Raw genomic sequence first — 21,552 nt, 5'->3', positions numbered from 1 at the left:
CCTTTTTTTCAAACTTTTAAGATAACATTTTATAATAGTCTTTGGACATGGAAAGATGACTCAGTGGTTAAAATACAGTGGCTGTTCTTGTAGAGGACCTCAGGTTTACCTCACAGTACCCACATAGGAGTGTAGTGGGAGCTGCAGGCTGTGTTCCTGCCGCCCAGCTCCAGGCTTCCTGCTAGCTTATGCCCCAAAATAACAACACACAAACTATATTCATTTAAACACTACCTGGCCCATTAGTTTCAGCCTCTTACTCACATCTTGACTAACCCATATTGAATAATCTGTATAACACCACAAAGTGGTGTCTCACCGGGAAAGATTCAGCATGTCTGACCTGGTAGCTGGCTTCATGGCATTTGTCTCACTGAGGAGAGGCATGGCGATTGCCCAAGGCATCTGCCTAACTTCCTTCTTCCTGTTCTGTCTACTCCACCCACCTATGTTCTAACCTATGAGGCCAAGCAGTTTCTTTATTAATTAACGAATGAAATCATCAGATACATAGAAGACACACCTACATCATAGAAGTTCACAACTGATTGCAACTCCAGTTCCAGGGGATCTTCTTCCCTCTTCTAGGTCCTCAAGCACCAGACCTGCATGTAGTACACATGCATACATGTAGGCATAGCACACGTACACATAAAAATAAAAAACAAAAAATATTTAAAATTAGTCTTTGTTTCTATGAAATTCATTGATAGTAAAAAAATGTTAAAACTGTTACAGCATAGAAATAACTAATTAGAATGCATACAAGCTTGAATAATCACTCTAATTGTTTCACTAGGTACTTACTACTATTAATCTGTCTACTTGCATTTTTAATATAACTTTTATTTTTTCAAACTTTGAAAACATAGATGTTTTGTCACTAGTTTTATTATTCCAGTTTCTGAATCTTGAATATCTGTTTCTGTTAGCTGTTATTTCTGCTGTTATTCCTTTATGGTGTCTGGTTTTATATGGTGCTTGGTTAATGTTTACAGCTCATCATTGTTGAAAATTTTTATGAAATATTTTGAATCTGAAAATGAATATCCCTTAATAGGTTTGGGAGCAATTATTCATCACTGTAGGTCTTTTGAGCCCTCTACCCACCAGATTCTGTAATTTAGTTCTGCAAACAAGTGAGTCTACTTGAATTATAGCTCAAGGAACATTTCCCCCTGTGTGTTGTGCTGTCTTCTACTCAGTGCCAAAGTAACCTTCTTTGTGGTCTTCTGGAATGGCTACGGGTAGGTACAAGTTTACTTCTGACTTAGTCTAACCATGTGATCTTGTGGAACTTGATATCTAATTCCTGATTTACCAAGACCCGTCAAATTTTCAGTAAACGTTTGTCTACATTCACAAATACCCACCAGCCAAAATTAGTTTTAATTCTCTGCTTACCTTTCTGTGACTTCACTTTTCCTTAGGTTTGGTTTGACATATGTTTTGCTACTTTTCCATTTGTCCTATTATTTTATTTAATATTTTTAGAAAAATTTAAAACATATTATCCAACGTTTATGGTTGTTTTCAGAAGAAAAGTTATTTTGACATGGCTTATTCACTCTGGTTCTAGAAGCAAAACTATTTCCGTAGCCTTCTAAGACAATAGGTCTCTAATTTTTTTAGATTCCTTTCTTTTTTTAGTTGAGTGCGCCTCAACTATTGTGGCTATCAATGATATTAATAAAATATGGTAAGGACTTTTATAAAATCAACCCTATGTTTTTCTTTTCAGGCTAAAAAGGCAGTAACAGAAACTGAGCAACAGGATCCTACAAACATTTTCACTCAGTTTTATATATTCAAGATTGCAGTCATGGAGGGCAACTCTGACAGAGGTAGAAATGCTCTATTTATTAATGTGAACAATGAAAATCCCCAAAGAATAAAAAATCCACCTTAAGAAAATAGATACACTGTTTTGAAGATAACTGTGCTGAATAGGTATAATTACTTTTGCATAAAATTATACAACAATGCACAATGAAACTGGGGGGTATGAAAAAGTAAAAAAAAAAACACAGCTACCTATCTGGAGGATCTGAAATGGGAAAATATTGGACAAAATTGAAGATAATTTTTATCACTGTACTTGTTTATACTTTGCCATTTGAGCCAGCCTACTCAAAAGTTTTAAAAGTTATGGAAAGGGACAGTCTTAATAAAAATTTACATCAGTTAAGAATTGACCTAAAAACCAAAGTCTTTGGGTACCTTTTGACTCTGTTCACTAATGTTGTAAAACAATAATAAAACCCCCTAATCTTCAAGTGGACTTATTCTTCACAAAGTGATAGTGTTAGAATGGTATGTACATGATGCATATCCCATCAGTGCTGTGTTCTCCCATTAACTCAAGCATAGTTTCTTAGCTGGTGTGTCAACACACACACATGTATCTTTAATTAGTTACGTATATACATGTATTCATTTAAGGTTTTCAGCCTTTTTACCCTTGGGTAGTTGAGCAAATTCTGAAGCAATCTGAACTGTTATCAAGTTGCCATTTATAATGGAAATTGAGATGCTTAAGCAAATAGATGGAGCAGAAACTATACCAATCTAATCACTAAACTATTTACAGTTACTGTGCACCAGAGATTCTGTTATTCATTCTAGAAAAAAGATAATATATAATAAAAAGTGTTATATACCTCAATAATAATAAAAAAACTAGTTAGAGTTAGCTCTGTATTAAAGCTAATATTGTTTTCATGTCTTTCGTTACTGTTTTCAGTAGAGACTTCTGGACATTTGTTTTACACACACACACACACACACACAAACACACACACTTCTTACTGTTTTTCAAGACAGGGTCACATTATGTAGCCCTGGCTGTCCTAGAACTCACTTCGTAGACCAGACTGGCCTTGAACTCATAGAGATCCACCTGTCTATGCCTCCCAAATACTGGGATTAAAGGCATGTTGATATAGTACATTAAGGGATAAAAGAACTTTAAATTTCATGAAGCATTTTTATCAGTGAAATGTGAAAAGTTTCCTTATTAAACCTTTCCCTTTAACTTTATTTTAAATAGAATTATTTCAAAACCTATTAAACTAAAAAATTATGTGTGTGAGAATGTGTATGTTTGTACATGATGCCACAGTATTTGGATTTTAAATAAAACCTTCATGGAGTTGGTTCTCTCCCACCTTCATATGGGTTCTGGGATTGAACTCAGGTCAGCAGGCTTGTGAAGTAAGCACTTTTACCCACTAAGCCATTTTTACCATCACTTTTAAATGTTTCTATTTAAACAGTATATATTGATTATATAGAATAGTAGGTTTTATTATGACATTTCATATATGGATATGGTATATTTCAATCATATTCATATTTACCTCCTGTTACTCTTTATTGTCCTTGTGATCTCCCACTGATGCCCCTCCTTTTCCTCAACTAGTTCACCTTCTACCATCTTTTTTTTGAAGACCTAATGAATTTCATTAGGGTTGTTTATGAAGCATGGGTAAGGGCTTATTTATAGGAGCATGAGCACCTTATCAGTGGTCACACCACAGAATAAAATACTCCCCCCATTAACCATTAAATGTGTTTAAATCTTCAAGGAAGTGTGGAGACCAAGATTTCTTCCCTTCTCCCTGACAGGATGTTGACTGACCCAAGCATATACACAAAGAACTACAGGCAACTAAGGAATGCTGAGAGTAGGAGAAATAGTCTTCCCTAGAGAAGAGTACACTCATTGGTTATCCAATACCAAATGGTCAGCCCTGAAATTATACGTACAAGTGACATACATTCTGTGCAGGTTATATTTATATGTGTGTAAATACATGTATACATATGCATGCAATAACAATTAATGAATAAAAGAGGCCTTAAATTTGAAAGAGAGCAAGGAAAGGTATACGGAACAGTTTGAAGGGAGGAAAAGGAAGGTAGAGACACATCTGACAGAGGGCTGAGCTCCAAAATATATAAAGAACACAAAAAACTAAACATCAAAATACCAAATGATCCAATTAAAATTGGGGTGCATGGACTGAGCTCCCAAGGTCCAGTTGAAGAGCAGAAAGAGGGAAAAGATTAGCAAGGAAGTCAGGACCATGAGGGGTTGGTTCATCCACTGAGACGGTGTGACTGATCTAATGGGAGCTCACCAAATCCAGCTGGACTGGGACTGAAGGAGCATGTAATCAAACTGGACCCTCTGAATGTGGCTGACAATGGGGGCAGACTGAGAAGCCATTCATAATGGCACTGGGATTTGATTCTACTGCATGCACTGACTTTTTGGGAGCCTAGTCTTGTTTGGATGCACACCGTCCTAGACCTGGATAGAGCTGGGAGGGCCTTGAACTTCCCACAGGGCAGGGTACCCTGCCCTCCCTTAGGGCTGGAGAGGGAGGGGGAGGAAGAAGGGAGGAGGGGAAGAAGGGAGGAGGGGAAGAAGGGAGGAGGGGGAAATTTTGGATGGTATTATTTACAAAGCAAAAAACAATAAAATGTTTTAATTAAAGAAAGAATCAACTAAACAGGGCTCCTAGTTGCTCATGGACACTAAAGTGGCAATCAGGGAGTCTGTATGGGTCTGACTTAGATCCTCTGAGTATATGTTATGTGTGTGTATCTTGGTATTCTCGTGGAGCTCTTAACAGTAGGTGCAGGTTTGTTTCTGACTCTTGCTTGCTTTAGGGATCATTTTCTTCCTACTGGGTTGCCTTGTCCAGCCTTGATATGCGAATTTGTGCCTAGTCTTATTGTAACTTTTTATGACATGTTTGGTTGATATTCCTCGGAGGCCTGCTCTTTTCTGAAGAAAAACAGGGAAGTGAATCTGTGGGAAAGGAAAGATGGCAGAGAGGGACTGAGAGGAGAGAAGGGAGAGTAAACTGTGGTTGGTATTTAATATATAGAGGAAAAGAAATACAAAAAAATAAATAAAAAAGAAACAGCACAAAAAATAAAAAAAATAAAATTGAGGTGCAGATCTCAACAGAGAATTCTCAACAGAAGAATCTCAAATGGCCGAAAGACATTTAAGGAATTGCTCAACGTCCTTAGTCACCAGGGAAGTGCAAATCTAAACAACTCTGAAATTTAGTCTTACACCCATCAGAATGGCTAAGATCAAAAACACATTGACACCACATGCTGGAGAAGAAGTGGAGTAAGGAGAACACTCCTCCATTGTTGGTCGGAGTGCTAATTTGTACAACCACTTTGGAAAATGGTATGGTGGTTTCTTAGAAAATTGGGAATCAATTTACCTCAAGATCCAGCGATACCAATTTAGACATATATCCAAAGGTTGCTCAATCATACCACAAGGACACTTTCTTAACTATGTTCATAAAAACATTATCCCTAATAGCCAGAACCTAGAAACAACCTAGATGCCCCTCAAATGAAGAATGGATAAAGAAAATGTGGTATATTTACGCAATAGAGTACTACTCAACTCTTGAAAACAATGACATCATGAAATTTGCAGGCAAATGAATGGAACTAGAAAAAAACATTCTGAGTGAGGTAACCCAAACCCAGAAAGACAAACATGGTATGTACACACTCATAAATGGTTATTAAGAGTAAAGTATAGGATAATCAACTTATAATCCACAGCCCCAGAAAGGCTTTATAACAAGGAGGGTCCAAAGAGGGATGCATGGGTTTCCCTGGGAAAGGGAAGCAGAAAAGATCTCCTGGGTAAACTGGAGGCAGGGGTTGGGGGAATGAAGGGATGAGAACTAGAGGGAGTGGATTGGGTGGGCTGGGTGCAGGAGGCAGATGGAGGAAGGATGGAGGAGGAGAGTAAAGAGACTTCTTGATGGGGGAGCATTTTGGGGTTAAGGAAAAACTGGTGCCAGGGAAACCCCCAGAACCCACAAGGATGACCCCAATTAATACTCCTAGCAATAGTGGAGAGGGTGCCTATAAGCAGATTGGTGACTTCCATAATTGCCATCACAGATAATCTATCCAGTAACTAAATGAAGCAGAGGCAGAGACCCACAGACAAGTACTATGCTGAGCTCTGACAGTCTAGCAGCAGAAAGGGAGGAGGGATTATACCAGCCAGGGGTGTAGTAGGAGATTGTCCATTTCCCGGCGGCCCAGACCCGAAATAATCACATAGAAACTGTACTAATTTAAAACATTGCTTGGCCTATTAGCTTAGGCGTCTTATTAACTAACTCTTACATCTTAAATTAACCCATTTTTATTATTTCATATTTTACCATGAGGCTCGTAGTTTACTGGTAAGGTTCCTGGGCATCTCCCTGACTCTGCCTTCTTTTCTTCTCTTTCTCTGTTTGGAATTCCTGCCTTCCTCTATTCTGCCCTGCCATGGGCCCAAGTAGCTTCTTTATTAACCAGTGGTAATAAAACATATTCATAGCATACATAGGGGACTCCCACATCAGGGTGGGTCATCATGGGGGAACCCACGGAAACAGCTGACTTGTGGAGACTGGACCAACAGCCAGAGAGCCTACTTGAGACTGATCTAGGCCCTTTGCATGTGTATGACAATCATGTAGCTTAATCTCTCAGTAATTCTTCTAACAGTGAGAGCATGACCTCTCCCTGGCACATATCTGGCTTTTGGTAACCTATTCCCCATGCTGGATTACCTGGCCTGGCCATGATGTAAGGGGAGGATCTTGGTCCTGCCTCAACTTGATGTGCTATGCTTTGTGCAAGCCCATGGGAGGTCTACCCCATTCTGAACAGAGATGGAGGAGGAGTTGATGGGGAGGGGGTAGATGGGAAAGGGGAGAAGAGGAGGGAGGGAAAACTGGTTGATTTGTAAAATAAATGAAAAAATATATTATTTAAATAAAAATAATTGGGTATAAAATATTCAAATCTTATAAATGTAATAATATTAAGAGTAAAATTTGTTGAAAATGTGTGATAGAGAGACTCTCAAATTGAAATATTATACCTGTGTATAACATAGTGACTCTCCAAAGTGGTATATAATATATGCAAGTAAATTGCCTTAGATTCTTTAATAAAAAAAGAAAAGGAAGGGAGAAACATAGTTATAATTACAACAATAAGAAATACACTTTAGTACTGTGAAATGCTCTTTTTGTCTTTTTATAATTTTTGCTGAAAATTTATTTTGGCTTGTATAAATACATATAATCTAGCTCTATTTTGCCATGCATTTATATGGAATGTCTTTTTCTACCTCCATCACATTCATACTGTGTTCTTAAAAGGCTTTCTTGTAAAGTGTCTTATAGATACAATATTTTCCTGGTTTTAATCCATTCACTCACTGTGTATGTTTTGATTACAGAATTAAGTCATTTACACTCAAGACAATTATTGATATCCAAAGTGTTAATTCCCACCATGGTGGCAGCTTGCATCTGCCACCAAAGCAGTTATGTCATCGTACCATAAGCTATGTGACATGTGCACCCCTTAAGAGTGCCTGTCAGGCACAGCTTACTTTCTTGCTTCTTCCTCTCGTTTCTTCACTGTCTCTCTCTGCCTGCCTCTCTCATGTCCCCACTCCAACATGGCCTTTCATTCTTTGTCCTCCTCCCCCAATAAACATCTTGCACTAACTTTGTTGTGCACGGCGTCTTTGCTTAGTGGTATCCTCGGCAGGGCCACCAAAAACCTTCACCTTTCTCTTTTCATCCTTGCACAAGGACTATTGCTATCCCACTAAGTCTTCTTGTTTTCTATATCTTTTGCTCCTTTCTACATGTTGTCTTTCTTTTTAATCAGGTGATATTCTATGGTTATCTACTTTGATTACTTTATATGCCATGTAATAATTATAGTTTGTTTTGTGATTATCACAGGCTTATTTAAAACATCTTATAATAAATAGGCTGTTTTAAAATGATAATTACTTTGATCATACCATCCACCTGCTTCCCCATAGTTTATATTTTTGATCAACTTATATTTTATATTAAATATTCTTTAAAATTATTATAGATATTTTTAATAATTTAATTTTAACCTTCATTCTAAAGCTATAGGGTAGTTACACACTTATCAAGATTATTTTGAATTTAACTTACTTTCATGGTTTAGTTTTTGTCTTGCTAATCAATATACTTTTCCTTCAGTTCCTTTAATGTTTGTTTATCTGGAAATTTTCATTTGTCCTTAATTTCCTTGCCAAGTATTCCTAGTTAGCAGTTTTTTCCATCTGTACTTTGGATCTGTCTTCTCAATTTTTCATGGCCGGTAATGTTTCTGCCAAGAAACGTTAGTGCTGCTAGACTATAGACACACCCTTTTATGTGCTGCTTCTTTTCAGCTGCTGCTTTCAAGATTGTCAGTCTTTGGTTTTGTATTATTTGATAATGTCTTGGTTAAGTCTTGCTTGCATTAAATCTGCTTAGACAGTTGTCACCTTCCTCCAAAGTTTAGAGTCTAAATGCATACTTACATCTATTTTGAAATGTATTGTTTAAAAAATGTGTGGTAATCAGAGGAAAACTTGGAGTCAGTTCTCATCTTCAACCATGTAAGCTCCAGGGATCAAATTCAGGTCATCAGGCTTAGCAACAAGCATCTCACTAGCCCGGTTTCTCTACATCCTTGATGTTTATTAAGCTTCTTTGAAATGTGTTATTTTGTATTATTAGTTGGACAGTTTACAAACCTACACTTCCTTTTTTAAATATCTCATTATTACCCAGGCTGGTTTTAAACGCCTATGGACACATGAGCCTCACACCTTGGTATTCAGAATGCTAGGACTACAGGTCTGTGTTTGCAGCTTGGTGTATGACTCTCCAGTTCTTTTAGAGACTCTTACCTTATTTACTATTGGAGTGGTGTATTCCATGATTGTGTTTGATCTTTGTGGCCTTGCATTGGTGTCTGCATATTTGAGGAAGGAGGTAATTACTGCCCATGGTTGTTGTTAAATAGCTTTATTTAGAAAGTCTTTTCATCAGTCAGTTCATTTGAAGATTTTGGGCAGGATGACTGGTAAGCTTGTTGTTTATGTCCTTGGGCATGTCTAAGATCATTGAAGCTTGTGTCTGGAAACAGGTTTAGATCTGGAGGTAAATCCATTGACTGGACATAATGATTGGGTTCTCTCCTTCCACCATGTGGGTCCCAGGTATAAAATCAGATCATCAGGGTTGTGGATGAAGGTCTTAACATCTCACTAGCCCATTTTTGCATCTTATATTATGAAATTTTGTCATTGGATCTATAAACAATTTGCTTTATGTCCTCATTGAATTGATTCATTTTTCAGCTTGAAATATCCTATTCTAGGTAGTTGTTCTTTGTTCTGAAATCTTTTGTCTCCTTTTTGGATTATTAGGTATAACTTATATGTCACTTAATATCTATTGTATCCATTTAATTTATAATTATCTACCTTTATGACAAATAATGGGATATAAGACCTCATTCCATTTTAATAGTGTTATAAACATTCCCAATTTGGTGCTCCACAATGCACCCAATCCATCTATCAGTAATGGAATTTAGGCTATAGGTTTTGTATTTTAGTCTTACAAGTAGTACTAGATGAACATCTTGTATTTGTTTGCTTTTGAAGCTATTTCTGTAGATAAATTTACAAAAGTGCAGTTGCTCAGTTAGGCATTTTTCTAATATTCAAGTCATTCTTGATGGTTTATTAATTCATATGACTTAATAATTCTGTATTTCTAAAGATGAATATCTTAAGGTGATTCAAAATCCATTATGATATAATTAACCATAAATAAGGATTATCTTTGATGAAAATATCTCATATTCCTATTGTTTATTTCAGCTTTACAGGTGGTCAGTACTTTGGAGAAATTATTAACAGATGAGGAAGTGGATGATGATGGTCTATTTGAAAGTGAAGTTTCACCTAAGAAAATCCTAAGTTTGGCTATACAGTTTGCTCTAGAGGTAATTCATATTTATCCACTATTATACTATTTTTCTTTTTGAAAAAGAATTCATCACCATCAGCTTGGCATAGGAGAGTCCTTCTTTTACTGTTTTGTCTCACATTTTCATACCAAGATTCTTATATAATTGTCTTGTTTTTCATCTTATTTATCTTATTTTGAGGCAACAGATTTGTGTTTAAAACAAACAAAAATAAACATATCAAACACTAATTTTAAAAGAAACCCTAGGATCAGTGAGATGGCTCAGTGAGTAAAGACACTTGTCAGAAGCCTGGTGACCTGAGTTCAATCCTCTGAACCCACATAAAAGTAAAAGGAGAGAACCAACTTCACAAAGTTGTTCTCTAACCTCCACATGTGCCCTGCACACACACACACACACACACACACACACACACACACAAATAGTGGCTATGATGATAATGATGATGAATATGATGATAATGATAGTAATGATATTTTTAAAATCAAAGAAACTTAAGATTTTAAAAATGTTGTTCATGGGCAGAGAATGTCACTTATGGTAGAGCATTTGCCTAGCATGCTCTAAGCCCTGTTTGTATCCTCGGCTCTATGAAAAGCTAGGATAGGAGTACAACATGCCATGCAAATAAATATGTATCTACTTAGAAATTTATATTTATCATCAATTTAAATGAATATAGTTTAAACACTTGTGACCTTTCTTTCTTTGTTGGGGAGGGATGTTCTCACGATACAACTCTGACTGGCCTGGAAGTTAGTATGTGGACTAGGCTAGCTTTGAACTTATAGAGATCTACCTGTCTCTGCCTCCCAAGTACTGGGATTAAAGATGCTTGCTACTGCTATGGCTAACTTGTGTCTTTTATAACAATAAAACATCAATTTTTGTTTAATAATATATCTATTTTTATTTGCAAAACTTTGGTCTTAATGAGATACAGAATGAGAAAAGATGCCATACCAGCTTTGGAACTCTTGGCCTGAATGGAGTATTGGACCCACCTTTTAATAAATGCCTAACTTAAAATAAATCTTAATACCACCATTAGCAAATAAAGGTATTGCTTCTAGGACTTTTGTAAAAAATTAACTAAGATGATTGAAAATGTGATTTATAAACTATGACTCTTTAAAAAGATTTAATTTTTATTTTCTGTATAATGAGTATTTTGCCTGCATGTATGTACATATACTACCTATGTGTCTGGTGCCCTAGGTACTAGAGTTGCAGATGGCTGAGAACTGTCATATGTGTGCTGTGAATTGAACCCAGGTCCTCTGGAAGAGCAGCCAAATGCTCTTAACTGCTGAGCCATCTCCTTGGCCCCCTAAGCTATGACTCTTGGTCTTATTTAAACTACTTTAGTTTCTGATTCTTTTGCTTAGATGAAAACCAAGTTTATGCTTGGAATTTAATTTCTACAATTCTCCTACTACTTGTCTGCTTTTTATTTCAAATGTAAGATTTTAATATATTTATTGTGTGTGTGTATGTGTGTGCACGTGCACGCATGTGTGCATGAGTTCATATACACCATGTAGGAGCCTGTGAAGGCCAGAAAATGGAATCAGTTCCCCTAGAACTAAAGTTACAGGCAAGCTTTGAGCCACCATGTGACTGCTGGTAACTTAATTTGGGTCCACTACAAGAGCAATGATTGCTCTTAAACACCGAGCCATCTCTTTAGTCCTCAACTTATATATTTTTCATTCTTCTCTCATGTATTACATCCTGACCTCAATTCCCTCCCTTCACTCCTCCTAGTTCCCCTACCTCTTCTCTCCCCCAGATCTCCTCCTCTTCCATTCATTTTCAGAAAAGAGTAGGGCTCCCAGGGATATCAAGCAAACACAGTATAACGTGCTTCAATAAGACTAGTCACAAACCCTCACATCATGGCTGGAGGAGACACCTCAATAAGAGGAAAAGGGTCCCAAGAGCAGTCAAAAGAGTCAGATTCACCCTCCACTCCCATTGTTAGGAGTCCCACAAGAACACCAAGCTACACAATCATGATACATATACAGAGGACGTAGCTCAGACCCATACAGACACCCTGATTTTCCTTTGTCCCTCTCTTCTCTTTCTTTCCATCCTATACAAATGCATCCCATGTCAGCATCAAATAATTTTCTTCCTTTAGAAATTCTGTTACCTTGCTCACCAGTATCTAAATCTATGGTTGAAATTGTATTAAGTGACAACTTTGGTTAAGTTGTTGGTCTAGAATCTAGAAAGAGTCCTCAAGATAGTTTGAATGAACAAAACATACATTAGCATTAATGGACAGTACATAGAACAAAAATCAAATAACTAATATGCATGTTAAGATTCACTGAAATTCAGAAGAAGAAGGGAGGCACTGACACTGGAATTGAATTGGGAAATTTCTATAATAGAGGGAAAACTTAAGTTGAGCTTTGAAAAAAAGGTAGCATTTAGAATGTAAGAAAATAGTTTAAATGTTTAGAAGATGTGAATAAAATATAAAATAGTAATATAATTGACTTGGCTCGTGAGACAGTGTATATGGTTGGAATAATAAAATATTTATTTCTCCACAATTCTTAAACTTATACTTAATATAGTGACTTGTATGTTAAAACAATGCTATACTGAGCAAGGTATACATCCCAGTCATACAACTGTCAACCACATTCAGAGGGACTAGTTTGGTCCTATTCTTGTTCCTTCCCTGTCCAGCTGGAGTTGGTGAGCTCCTATTAGCTCAGGTAAACTGTTTCAGTGGGTGAACCCCATCATGGTCTTGACCTCTTTGCTCATATTCTCAATCCTTCTACTCTTCAGCTGGAACTTGGGAGCTCAGTCCAGTGCTCTGATGTGGGACTCTGCCTCTGTTTCCATCTGTTGTTCGTCAAAGATTCTATGGTTATATTTAAGATAAGCATCAGTCTGAATACAGAGCAAGGCCAGTTCAGGCACCCTCTCCTTTATTGCTTAGGGTCTTAGCTGGGATCATTCTTGTGGATTCCTGGGAATTTTTCTAGAGCCAGATTTCTTGCTAACTCCATAATAGCTCCCTCAATCAAGATACCTCCTTTTTTGCTCTCATATCTGTCCTTCCTCCATCTCGACTATCCCATTATACCTTGCTCAGCCTAGATGTAGTAGGGAGGGCCTTGGACCTTCCACAAAGCAAAGTGCCTTACCTTCTCTTAGGATTAGAGGGGTGGGATGGGAGGGTCTGTGGAGGGAATGGGAGGAGGGAAGGAAGTAGGAATTTGGATTGGTATTTTTTTTAAAAAATATCTAATAATAAAACAATGCTATAGAGGAAACATATAGGATAAAGTTGAATTAATATTGGTGGCCTGATTATATAATATTTTCTAAACAACAAGAAAACTTTGTTGGTAGTTTATATAAAAAGCAACCCTTTGAGGCCAGGTGTGGTGTCATATCCTGTAGACAAGAAGATAAGGATTTTGAGGCCAGCCTTTGACTACAGTGAAGACCTAATCTCAAAAGACACCAAACCCAAACAACAAACAGAATCACAAGCAGTGCTTTGAGAAAGCATTTCTGGCTGTTTCTTGGGGAGCTGAATAGGGAAAAATTAGAAGCAGAATAGAAGACAATGATAATCCAATTTTAGGATAAAAGGCTAGATAAGGTAAGATACCACTTTCTTTTTTAAAATAAGCTACCTTATCTATCAAACTGTATTAGTTTCATTTCCTGTTGCCGTGATAAAAATACCTTGACAAAAGTGATTTAAGAGAGAAAAAAATTATTTGGATGACAGTTCCAGGGGCTTTAAAGTCCATCATGCTGGGGAAGGAGTGGTGGGAGAAGCATGAGGCCAGCCAGTCTTATTGCATCAGTAGACCAGAAACGATATGCTGTAAAGTGTGGCTGGGCTATAAAATCTCAAGACTTGCCCCCACTGATACGTTTCCTCTATTAAGGCTTCACCTTCTGAAGTTTTCAATCTTTCCATACAACACCATTGTCTGAGGGTTTCTATTAGTGTGAAGGGACATCATGAACATGACAACTTTTATAAAGGAAAACATTTAATTGGGGCTGGCTTTCAGTGTCAGGTTTACTTCATTATCATGGTGAGAAGCATGGCAGCACACAGGTAAACATGGTACTGGAGAAGGAGCTGGGAGTTCTACATCTTGATCTGCAGGCAACACAAAGTGAACTGTGAGCCACACTGGGTGTAGCTTGAGCATATATGAGACCTCAGAGCCTGCCTCCATAGTGAGACACTTATTCCAAAAGGTTCACACTCCAGCAAGGCCACATCTTTTAATAGTGCCACTTTCTATGGTCCAAGCATTCAAACACAAGTCTATGGGGACCATTTCTATTCAACATTATAACCTCCAACTGGTAACTTAAGTATTCAAGTATAGAGCCTATGGGAGACATTTTACATTCAAACCACAATACTAGCCATTCGTAAAATTTACCCTCCAAAGTGATAGCATGCATATTCTAGTTTGTAAAACCCAAGGAAACCTGGAAAAGAACTTCCACAGATTCATACTACGACCTCTCTGCACACTGTAGTGATAATTTTGTTTATGTTTTAACAAATAAAGCTTGCCTGAAGATCAGAGTGCAGAGTTAAGCCACTAGAGGCCAGGGAGTGGTGGCTCACACCTTTAATCCCAGTATTTGGGAAACAGAGGGATCTCTGTTAGTTCAAGGCCACCTTGGGCTACACAAGACTGAATCTGCCTAAAAGAGAAACAACTCACACAAAAGTGATCCCGGCACTTGGGATACCATGCCTTTAATCCCAGTACTAGGGAGGTAGAGATAGGAGTAATATGAATGGGCGGAGAGAGGAATATAAGGTGGATGGAGACAGGAGCTCAGTGCAGCCTGAGGTTTGGTGGAGAGAGTTGCATTCTAAGGTTTGGTGGAGACAGATGGAGTCTGGAGATGCAGTCTGAGGATAGGATCACCTCTTTGGTCGGAGCATTGGTAGAGGTAAAAGAACTGTCTAGTGGCTGGCCTCTCTGCTTCACTGATCTTCAGCATCAACCCCCATATCTGACTCTGGGTTTTTATTATTAAGAACAACTAGAAGTCGTGCTACAGCACATACCTACCATCATATAGTTTATCTTCTCAACCGTTGTTGTGTGTGAACTATTCACATTCCTTCCTAAAGGCAGTCTCTCAACTTAAGCACTTGCTTCTGAAATCACCTATTATTGCCTTTGCATCCCTTTTTACTGAGTTATTCTCATAGCTTATAAATATACTCTTGTCCTGATGAACAGAAACTTAAAACAAAAATAATCTGTCTTAACCATTTTCTTATCAACTACTACCCAGCTTCTTTTCTTTCTTTAGTAACAAAACTCCTCTGTAATGTTGTCTATACTTATTATTCCTCCATATCTCCTGAGTTTTTATTCTGTCCAGCTTTTGTCAGAAAGTCGGCTTTTGTTAAGGTCACTGGTGACCTCTGTCCAGTATATTGCAGTGGTTAAATCTTAGTTCTCATCATATTTTGCCTATTAGCTTTAGTCAATACAGTTGACCATTCTTTGAAACACAATTGGTTTCTAGTACTTCTTGTTTTATTCTTACCTTATCAGTTGCTCTTTTTACTCTCTTTTTGATAGATTATTTTTTCATTTCTCTTAAACTTGCTGTCATGTAATGGCATTGGGAGATATGTATAGGAGATTTGAGAAGACAGGATAAGGTATAAACTAATCATTCATAAAAGCAGGAAGTGAATGATTAAAGAAGTGTCAAGTGCTTGCCAATAGTATTAAGACTCACTTGATGATGCTCAGAAATAAAGCAAATAGCTGGATGGTGGTGGCACATGCCTTTAATCCCAGCATTCAAGAGACAGAGGCAAGCAGATCTCTGTGAGTTTGAGGCCAGCCTGGTTTACAGAGCAAGTTCCAGGACAGCCACAGCAGTTGCACAGAGAAACCCTGTCTTGAAAAACTAAAAAAAGGAAAAAAAGGAAAAGAAAGAAAAAAAGCAAATGGTTGTATAATTTTAAACAACTTCTGAATTCTGCTGAATGGATGAAATAACAAAAGTCTGTGCAAAGTTTGGCTTAACAAGACTTCAGTTTTTGTAAAAATAAATTTAATGAATAAAAACTATCAGTAAAATTGGAGTAATTATAGTGAATACTTCTAGAATTTTACGTGGGTGTATCAGAAGACATTAAGGGTTTGAGATATAGGGAAAAGTTGGAAGCATCAATGAGTTGGAGATTTTACTGCAGGATTGCTGGAATCAGAGTAATAAATAGATAGGTAAGAGAATGGTCAGAAAATGAAATTATTCTCAATACCAGGAAATGGAAGGAGCCTAGATGTCCATCAATCAGTGAACTGATAATGAAATTGTAGTACATATATACAATGTAATTTTATTCAAATTAATATGAAATTTCAGGAAATTGGAACTGAAAAAAATTATACTGTGTGAGGATATCCAGACCCAAATAGATAAACACATGTTCTCTCTCATATGCAAGCCTTAGCTTAGAATTCTTTGACTGATATGTTTAAATTGGAGTGTCATGGAGGTCAGGAAGCTAGAAAGAGACCATTAAATGTGGAGTGGAAAAAGAAACCTTAAGGAAGGAGGCTAGAAGAACATTTGATATGAAAGCAGAGAAGGGAAAAACTTGGGGTGGAAAGATTTAAATAGGAGCGATATCAGGAAATGGGGGAAACAAGATGGTATGGGGAGAGTTAACTAAAACTAAGGATATATGAGAAAGCCCTGTGCAAACCTACCATTTTGTAAGTCAGTTAAAAACATCAGAGTCATCTTGCATGGGTGGATAATGCTCCTTCCAGAAGCCAAAGGTTACTAAATGAGAACTCCAGTACCAGGCTTGGGATGCCCTCCTATGAGCTGTTGGTAGAGGAGGCTACAGATACCACTAAAACAACATCCTTATTTGCCCACCAGAATTATATCATAAGACCCTATTTACTAAAGACACCAGAATTCAAGTGGAATAAACTGGAATTCTCCTCCATGTTGGGTAGCAAGCTGCTGGGAAAGTCATTAACAGTCCTATCCAACTGTGGACCCTATGAACTATGACAATGACCTGCCTGCCAAGATACACTTACTGGGACAATAATGGCATGACTGACTATTATGGGGGTAAAAAAGTGTTTTCTGATTGGATTTGAGGCCCACACCACAGATGGAAACTCATACCTTATATTAGAAACCTGATCAAGAGCCTGTGGAGGTCATAGGCTCTAGGAGAAAACCAACTACTGTGGTATCAAACAGCCTCCTTAATATTCACATCTATATGTTGCTCTCAGTCTTTATCATAAGAGCGTCTTTTCACAGTGGACATAAGGTAACGTAGAAACTCAACTGGTGAAAGTGCAGAGAGTACGTGACTGTAGAGTACTAGGTCCTAAGTGAATCATATGATTATCCCCTTCAAGATTCAGGGAACATTGCAGAAGAGGATGAAAGGAATATAAGAGTCAGAGTTTAGGAAGGGATCCTGCAAAACAATGTGTTCTGGACACAGCTATTACATATATGAACTCTGTTGTTAACTGTACAAGATTAGACCTCTCACTGTTTCATCATACATGACAGAGAGGATTGTAAGGCTTCCACCCCTCAGTAAAGGACTGTGAGCAGTTAATCCAGTAGTTGCTGGATGTGGTCATGTCATTTCTTCAGTGTTGAAGCCATTGATACATTGCCTATATTCCAGTAAGAACTCCATACACACTCATGCTCATGCAGGCGACTACAGTTAAACTCAGTGGGTCGGAAAAAAGATACCAGAATTGGAGTGGAGGACTTGTTGGAAAGAAGAAAGGTTTCAGTGAGGTGTGTGTGTGTGTGTGTGTGTGTGTGTGTGTGTGTGTGTGAGAGAGAGAGAGAGAGAGAGAGAGAGAGAGAGAGAGAGAGAGAGAGAGAGAGAGAGAAATGGTGGGTAAAACTGCCCATAACACAGAATTCACATGTATGATATTGTCAAAGTTTAAATGTCATACTTGAAAAGCTCAGATGAAGAACAAGGGTAAGACAATAAAGTAACTGGGGCTCAAAACTTGAAGCACCTATTCAGTGTCTTACAGGTATAGGCTTGCTACTTACAGTATTCTGAGAGTAAGTGGAGTACCTTCTTAAATGGTGAACTCTGAAGTATTTCACTAGGTGACCCAAATCTTCATGTTTCCATGCCTCCTAAGAATAGATTCATATATATATATATATATATATATATATATATATATATATATATATATATGTATATAATCTGCATTCTCATAGAACATAGTACCTATATGGGCTGTTGACTCTGGTTCTCTATTATTTCAGCTAGGACTATAGAAACACATTTCTCCTCACAGTTTCTATGTGTAAGATATCAAGAAGTTAACAATTCATGGAAAGATTTTGTCACTGGACTGAGCTCCCAAGGTCCTGATGAGGAGCAGAAGGAGCGAGAACATGAGGGAGAAAATCAGGAACGTGAGGGGTGCGTTCACTCATGGAGACGGTGGGACAGAACTAAAGGGAGATCACCAACTCCAGTTGAATGGGACTGATGGATCATGTGACCAAACCTGTCTCTCTGAATGTGGCCAACAGCGGGGGCTGACTGAGAAGCAAAGGACAATGGCGCTGGGCTCTGATTCTTCTGCATGGACAGGCTCTGTGGGAGCCTTCTCAGCTTGGTCGATCACCTTCCTGGACCTGGGGGGAGTTGGGAGGACCTTGGACTTAGCATAGAGTGGGGAACCCTGATGGCTCCTTGGCCTTGAGAGGGAGGGAGGGGAGGTATGGGTGGAGGGAAGGGGAGGGAAGGGGGAGAAGGAGGGGAGGGAAGGGGGAGGAGGAGAGGAGGGAGGGGGGAGGAGGAGGGAAGGAGATGGAAATTTTTAAATATAAAAAAAAACCATGAGAAAAAAATAAAAACAATTTAAAATATAAATAAATAAATTAAAAAAAATAAATAAAATATCCACAAATGTTATGTAAAAAAAAAAGATTTTGTCACTGATTTTTCTTTTTTTTCTTTTTCTTTTCTGTTTTTTTTCTTTTTTTTATTTAAAAAGTTTCCATCTCCTCCCCTCTTCCTCCCCCTTCCCTTCCCTCCCCTCCCCCCATACCCTCCCTCCTTCCCTTTTCAGGCCAAGGAGCCATCGGGATTCCCTACTCTATGTTAAGACCAAGGTCCTCCCAACTCCCCCCAGGTCCAGGAAGGTGATCAACCAAGCTGAGAAGGCTCCCACAGAGCCTGTCCATGCAGAAGAGTCAAAGATCAGCGCCTTTGTCCTTGGCTTCTCTGTCAGCCTCCACCGTCGGCCACATTCAGAGAGTCTGGTTTGGTCTCATGTTCCATCAGTCCCAATCCAACTGGAGTTGGTGATCTCCCTTTAGTTCTGTCCCACCGTCTCCATGGGTGAACGCACCCCTCACGGTCCTGACTTTCTTTCTCATGTTCTCTCTCCTTCTGCTCCTCATCAGGAACTTGGGAGCTCAGTCCGGTGCTCCAATGTGGGGCTAAGTCATTTTCTTCATCTATCGCCAGGTGGAGGTTCTATGGTGATATGCAAGAAATTCATCAGTATGGCTATAGGAACTGGCCTTTTCAGGCTCCCTCTCCTCAGCTGCCCAAGGAACTAACTGGGGGCGTCTCCCTGGAAACCTGGGAACCCCTCTAGGGTCAAGTCTCTTGACAACCCTCAGATGGCTCCCTAAATTAAGATATATGCTTCCCTGCTCCCATATCCACCCTTCCTATATCCCAAGCATCCCATTCCTCCGAGCTCCTCCCATTCTCCCCTTCACGCTTTTCTCTCCCCATCTTCCCTTGTCCGCGTCTCGCCCCACCCTCAAGTTCCCAATTTTTGCCTGGCGATCGTGTCTACTTCCAATATCCAGGAGGATTACTATGTCTTTTTTGGGGGGTTCACCTTCTTATTATCTTCTCAAGGATCCCAAATTATAGGCTCGATAACCTTTAATTATGGCTAGAAACCGATTATGAGTGAGTACATCCCATGTTCATCTTTTTGGGTCTGGGTTACCTCACTCAGAATAGTGTTTTCTATTTCCATCCATTTGCATGCAAAATTCAAGATGTCTTTGTTTTTTACCGCTGAGTAGTATTCTAGCATGTATATATTCCACAGTTTCTTCATCCATTCTTCCACTGAAGGGCATCTAGGTTGTTTCCAGGATCTGGCTATTACAAATAATGCTGCTATGAACATAGATGAGCATATGCTTTTGTTGTATGATTGGACATCTCTTGGGTAGATTCCCAATAGTGGAATTGCTGGGTCCTGGGGTAGGTTGATCCCGAATTTCCTGAGAAACCGCCACACTGCTTTCCAAAGTGGTTGCACAAGTGTGCATTCCCACCAGCAATGGATGAGTGTACCCCTTACCCCACAACCTCTCCAGCAAAGGTTATTATTGGTGTTTTGGATTTTAGCCAATCTGACAGGTGATATCTCAAAGTTGTTTTGATTTGCATTCATAAAATTCACTACCTCCTGATGAATTGAGAAAAGACTGTTCAGGTTCTTAATTAAATATAGCTTTCAGAAATTCTCTACCTAGACAAGAGTTCAAGACTATATCTACTGCATGTTCTGCTTTTAGTGTTTGTGACTGGTGGTAGTATATTATTTCAGTTAAATTTTGGGAGAAATATCAAACACTGAGATAGCATTGGAATTGTAAATTGTTTTGTCAAAACACACAATTTACCCAGCCGTACACTGTAGAATTCTCTTTTTTCTTTTTAATCTTATTTATTAATTTAATTTTTTACAGATATGTTTTGTGTGGTAAACATATCCCACCCACTTCCCTGTTTCTTTTTCTCCCTCTCCTCTTTCATTTGCTTCATTTATTCCCCTTTATTTATTTACCTTTATTCACATCTAATGTTGTTTTATAGACATATTCATGGTTTTAAATGAGAGAAAACATATTAATATTTGTCTTTCTAAGGTGAGTCAAACTTATCTCCAATTTCATTTATTTCCATCATAATAACATAGCTTCATTCTTTATGTTGAAAAAATTCCCTTGTGTAATACACACCCTTTCTTATTTGTTACTCTATTATTAGAGACTTAGTTTGACTCTATTATTTAGCTTTGAACAGTGCTGTAATAAACATTGATGCACAAGTGTCTCTGTAATATGTTGGCTTGGAGTCTTCCAAACAAATATCCATAGGGTAGATCTAGTTTTCTGTATCTGAAGTAGCTGGACTAGTTAACATCTCTTTAATTCATCAGCAGATTGTGCTGACTATGCTTTTCAAATAAACCAGAATCTGACTCCTTCTTCTACTCCTCATTATTGTTACCCTGATCTCTGCCACCTTCCCTCACCCAGTTTTTTTTCAACAGCCTCTTTATTTTAACTCTACTTAGGATCTGGAGTGATTCTGTTAAATTATGGGAGTTATTTTTACTCTTCTGTCCACAGCTCTTTTATGAAAAAAGCCAAAGCCTTACCTACAGACCCCATAACCTGACTTATTTTCTTTAATAATAAAATAAAAGAGAAAACAAAATACATCAGAATTGAACAAAACAAACAGAAGGAAAAGAACCTAAGAGAAGGCACAAGAAACAGAGACCTACTCATTTGTACATTCAAAACTCCCATAAAAACACTAAACCGGAAGCC

The 21,552-nt window shown here is 38.1% G+C and overlaps 1 protein-coding gene across 1 annotated transcript in view; it reads left to right on the top strand.

Moving 5' to 3' along the window:
- The window catches only part of Tex11 (testis expressed 11), a 327,793-nt gene that overhangs the window by 193,946 nt on the left and 112,295 nt on the right, over positions 1-21,552 (top strand). The window contains exons 16-17 of the mRNA XM_038317046.1: positions 1,742-1,844; positions 9,767-9,891. Coding sequence (XP_038172974.1) covers positions 1,742-1,844; positions 9,767-9,891 — 228 coding nt within the window. The remainder of the gene's footprint in view (positions 1-1,741; positions 1,845-9,766; positions 9,892-21,552) is intronic.

Source organism: Arvicola amphibius, chromosome X (assembly GCF_903992535.2).
Source record: "Arvicola amphibius chromosome X, mArvAmp1.2, whole genome shotgun sequence".
Taxonomy (NCBI): domain Eukaryota; kingdom Metazoa; phylum Chordata; class Mammalia; order Rodentia; family Cricetidae; genus Arvicola; species Arvicola amphibius.
This window is presented reverse-complemented; position numbering and strand designations above follow the sequence as displayed.